The following is a 4,948-nucleotide window of genomic DNA, read 5'->3' as shown; positions in this document are numbered from 1 at the left end:
TCTGGGGCTCGGGGGTGCCTCTCTCACTCTGCTCTCTCGGCCTCTCGATGGGGGGCTGGTGCGAGGGACGGTGTGGGGATGCCAGACCGTGATGATCTGCCACCACGCCTGTGACCCCTGCACCCCGTCCTCGCAGACGCTGGGAGGCCTGAGCCGGTAACACGGGGACGGCTCTGTGAGCTGTCATCGTGACTCTCCAGCCCCGAGGGGCGGCCGAGGTGGGAACCGGGCACCGACACTGTTCCGTAATAAAGTCCGGCTCACGTTGTCCCTCAGATCCCATGGCCAGACCCTGGGGTCCGAGAGGCAGAGCTGGTGCCGCCGTGGTCCTTCCTGCTTGTCTTCTTCTTCCACTTAATATCGCACCTTCTTAAGCATCAGAGGGCAGCATCGTTTATGCTTCAGATTATTTGTCTCCAGCTTTCCTGATGGCTGGGTCTCTGCAGGTCTCAGAGCATTTCCTTGGGATAAACTCCTAGAAGCGAAGGGACCAGGTCAAGGGCGTGAACGTGTTGCGATGACTCACTGAGCACGTTGCCTTCCTCCGGCACATAAAGCTTGTGCAGTGCCCCCATTGCAAACTCAGCCAGGCCTGTGGACAGGAGCCCTCTGACTCCCATTACCTAGCGCAAGGGATGGCGGGAACACTTCCTGTGGAGGGCGGGGTGGGGGAACGGGAGGCTGTGGGCCCCCCCGGGCGTCCAGCGTCTCACGGCCCGCCCTCCAGTCTTTGTCTCCCAGGAGCAAGCCCACAGTGTCCTGCACAGGCCCCGGCGCGCCAACTGGTTGCTGGAGGAACTGTGGCCTGGATCCCTGGAGCGCGAGTGCAGGGAGGAGTTCTGCTCCTTCGAGGAGGCCCGGGAGATCTTCCAGAGCGAGGAGAGGACGGTGAGCTCGCCTGGGGCCAGCGGGCGTGCGGCGGCCACCCCGTGGTTGTGAAGCCTGCTTTGATTCTCACGACAACACTGCGAGTTTTACTTCATTGGCCAAAAGATTCCGCGGGAATCCCTTTTACTGACGGGGCCTCTGCGGTCGGCAGAGCGCCCGTGCGTCCCTTTCCCACCTTGTCCCGCTCAGCGGGGGACTGGACAGTCGATGCAGCATCTGAGGAGGAACTGGGGGCTCAGGGAGCGGGGTTGTCTTGTCCGCGTTCACAGCTCGGATGTGGCGCAGCTAAAGCCTGGGAATCCTGACTTGGGAGAGGAAACCTGTGACCTCTGGTGGCCTTAGCAATGGCGGGTGGATATTAGGAAAAAACTCGCTTCCCCTGGATGCACCCCCCTCGTCTCCAGAGGAGAAAGTCTGGCTTTCAGAGCCCATCACGAGGGCCAGGTCAGAAGCCCCCCAGCCCGCCAGCTCCTTCCGCGGGGCCATACGCACTGCCTCTGGCGCACGCCTGCGTCACGCGCCTTCCTCTTTGCTCCCTCAGAATCGGTTCTGGATTTCTTACAATGGTGAGTACGTGCCCGGCCGACGTGATCTACCCGCCAGCCCCTCTCTCGGCATCCTAACTCTGACTTGCCCGCAGACGGGGACCAGTGCGCCTCCAGGCCCTGTCAGAACGGGGGCTCCTGCGAGGACCAGCTGCAGTCCTACCTCTGCTTCTGCCTGGATGGCTTCGAGGGCCGGAACTGTGAGATGGGTGAGGACGCCCGGGGCCCCCCGGGGGGGCTGCTGAGCACGGCCTGGGGGGAGGTTGGCCTCCGTGACCTGGAAGGGCCTCAACCTGAGAGTCTCGGATCTGGGGTTCTCAGGAGCTAATTCTTCCAGTTGTGATGCCCTGTCCCCTTCTGGGCTCCCGGCACTGGGAAATTCTGACGCACCCGGAGGGGCCCGGGGAATCACTGCATCTCCGTCAGCTCCACACATCCCCATGGCGAGGTGGGTGGGGAAGCTCGGCCTTCCCTACTTGCTGTTAGAAGGGTAGGCCCAGTATTACAGTACCACACAGCTCAGGGCTCCCCAGACCACCCTCAGCGTCAGTCATCTGCTAGGTCAGCGTGCTCTGAAGGCCGACACAGGCACGGTTACAGTTATCACACGGAAAGGATATGGGTTCAAACAGCCGAGGGGCCAGGTGTGAGCTCCCAGCGGCTTCTTCCCGGGAGCCCTGTGGATGGTGTTCTGTTCTCCGAGACCATGTGAGACAGAACTTACAGAGACTAACCCGCCAGGGACGCGCCCACAAGCCCCGGTGTCGTGAGGTCCCCCTGCGGCTCAGGCACAAGGACGTGGCTGACCCCCGTGTCCAGCCCTTCCAGGGGTCGCGCTGATGCCAGGTGCCCCAGGCCCCCAGGAAAGCAGCACACTTATCGGGCAGATCAAATGAAAGTGGACGACCTCATCAGAGGGGGTAGTCACTTCCTGGGACCCCTCCCCCCCGTGGACATTCTGATGCCACCTAGCTCGTCTCAAAGGACCACGGTCAAAGAGGGAGGGGAGCGGCCAGGGAGGAGGGTCCCCGCCGGCCACCTGGGGCTTGGGTGCTCGGCGGTCCTGGTGTGGATTCCCCTCCAGGACAGGCCCTGGACTTACAGAGCGAGCCAAGCGCGTGTCCACAACAAAGCTCCCTGTTTCAGAGGCAGGTTGGGCCAGCGGCCAGCCCGGGCGGCTCCCCGGCGCACCAGGCCCCGGCTGCAGACCAGCCTCCTGGCTCTGACTGCTCGCGGGCAGGCCTCCGATTGAGTCGGACTCGTCCACCGTCCCCAGGGGCCTCTGCTTTCCCCAGCCTGGGAGGGATGACGTTGTGGAGGCCACAGCGTGCCAGCCCCGCATCCCCACTGGCGAAGCTGCTCAGACGTGGGACCCTGCCCCAAACTCCAGGTCGTGCCCTTCTGGGTCAGTCTGCGGAGTGGGCTGGTGCCAGGCTGTCCCTGGAGCCGGAAGCTGGGTGCCACCTTCGTGCAGAACACAGCCCCTGGCCCAGGCCTGCTTGCCCTGACCGGGGCCCCCTGTCGGCCATACCCTCTGCCCTCAGACAAGAAGAGCCAGCTGATCTGCCCGAATGACAACGGTGGCTGTGAGCAGTACTGCAGGGATGACGCGGAGGCTGGGCGCACCTGTGGGTGCCACGAGGGGTACGCGCTCCAGGCGGACGGGGTGTCCTGCACGGCCACAGGTAACAGGTCCTCGGGGACCAGGTCTAGGGCTGGTGGTTTCATTGTCCTGATACACGTCCCCCCGTTCGCTACAAGATGGGGTGGGGGGAAGCATAGCATCACTGAGCATCTACCAGGCACTGCCGGCGCGCTCTGCGCCTCGCGGCAGAGGGGAAGCTGGGGTGGAGGCGGCCGCCCCGCCCCCAGAGCAGGGAGGGGCCACGGTGGGCGGCGCGGAGCCCCGGAGCGAGGGTGGGGTGGTGCAGAAGGCGGCGCTCGCTGCCCACCCCCGCTCCCCGCTCAGCACCACACCCAGTCACACCCAGTGTCTGTACTGACGGCAGCACGGTTCTGGATTCCAAGTCTCTTCAATGGCCAGCACTTCTGGGAAAATGGAAAACGTCTCCAAACCAGCCTAAAGGCGACGGGGCTGCAGCCCCCAAAGCTGACCCCACCCCCCGCCCTGCGTCTCTCCAGAGGTGGATCGACCCAGCCTTGTCTAGGAAGCCTGAAACTCAGCTGCCGCCTCTAAAGGCTTTCTTTTCTGGCCTGGGGCTTTCCTGGAGCAGGAAGGAAAACTTAAAGCCGGGTCAGAAGAGCAGCCCGATTGTCTGAGATGCCGGTCACCTTACACAGCTTATCCTTTACACCTTTAGTGACTTCAAGCCGCACGTCTTCCCCCCTTGGAAAATGCGCGGGACCCAGTCTCCAGGACCCTGGGCCATATGCTTCCCCGGCAGCTCCCGCAAGGGCCTGCCGCAGCTCCGGGCAGGACCAGAGGCGCAGCCGCCCATCCGCAGGGCCCCGGCCTTTCTCACCAGCACCCCACACATCCCCACGTCTTGCTGGATTTGTTTTACACAGTTGAATATCCGTGCGGAAAAATGCCTGTTCTGGAAAAAAGAAACGACAGCAACCCCCAAGGCCGAATCGTGGGTGGTCACGTCTGCCCCAAAGGGGAGTGCCCCTGGCAGGTAAGGCTCCAGGAGCAGGGTCGAAATTGGGTGACGATCCCGGGCATGCACAGAGGAGCCCAGCCCCGGCGTGTCTGGCCAGCGTCCACGTTTTCCACTCCCTTAGCTGGATGGAAGCGGCCTGTAAAGCAGCCCCCATCCGGGGTGCACGGGAAAGGGGAGCAGCCCCCATCCGGGGTGCACGGGAAAGGGGAGACCCCCAGGCAGCCACGACGGGAACGCGAGCTTCCGGCATCTGCTGTGCCCTTGTCAGGCCATGCTGAAGCTGAATGGGGCGCTGCTGTGCGGGGGCTCCCTGCTCGACACCGTCTGGGTGGTCTCCGCAGCCCACTGTTTCGACAGACTCAGAAGCTGGAGGAACCTGACAGTGGTGCTGGGTAGGTTGCGTGGCGCCTCCTTCTGCCGGGAGACGATCCTTGAATGACAACCGCGGGGCTAAGATTTGGGGCTTCCACGACCAGTGACCTTCCCCACAAAGAGAAGTGGCAGCGTCTGGGCAGACCCCATACCCACAGCGCCACTGTGGCCACCCCCCTCAGCCTCTCTGCCACCCAGATGCGGCCCTGGGGTGACGCTGCTCCCGCCAAGGTCCCCGAAGGGGTGCCCCACCCAAGGCTGCGCTGCCCGGTGGGTTTAGGGGACGACGAGGACCCCAGGAGGGCCAGGCCCCGTCTGGAAGAACCAGGGGAACGGGGCACCCTCTCCTCACCCAGCCACGGCTGCCCGCCCGACCCCCTCACCTGCCTCCAGCACCTCGGGGCCATAGCCGCCCCGACTCACGCCCATGCTGACCCCCCCGGCAGCCCCAGGAGGCTGCTCGCCCGCCGGGGGCGGGGGACGCAGGGCCCCTCCTGCCCGACAGGAGACACTGGCCCG

The 4,948-nt window shown here is 64.3% G+C and overlaps 1 protein-coding gene across 1 annotated transcript in view; it reads left to right on the top strand.

Moving 5' to 3' along the window:
- Window positions 1–4,948, top strand: part of F7 (coagulation factor VII) — a 6,290-nt gene that overhangs the window by 699 nt on the left and 643 nt on the right. The window contains exons 2-7 of the mRNA XM_024752648.1: window positions 728–888; window positions 1,430–1,454; window positions 1,529–1,642; window positions 2,978–3,118; window positions 3,963–4,072; window positions 4,326–4,453. Coding sequence (XP_024608416.1) covers window positions 728–888; window positions 1,430–1,454; window positions 1,529–1,642; window positions 2,978–3,118; window positions 3,963–4,072; window positions 4,326–4,453 — 679 coding nt within the window. The remainder of the gene's footprint in view (window positions 1–727; window positions 889–1,429; window positions 1,455–1,528; window positions 1,643–2,977; window positions 3,119–3,962; window positions 4,073–4,325; window positions 4,454–4,948) is intronic.

The sequence above is a fragment of the Neophocaena asiaeorientalis genome, unplaced genomic scaffold (genome assembly GCF_003031525.2).
Source record: "Neophocaena asiaeorientalis asiaeorientalis breed wild unplaced genomic scaffold, Neophocaena_asiaeorientalis_V1.1 scaffold825, whole genome shotgun sequence".
NCBI lineage: Eukaryota > Metazoa > Chordata > Mammalia > Artiodactyla > Phocoenidae > Neophocaena > Neophocaena asiaeorientalis.
Note: the sequence above shows the minus strand (reverse complement) of the source record. Positions and strands in the feature narration are given on the sequence as shown.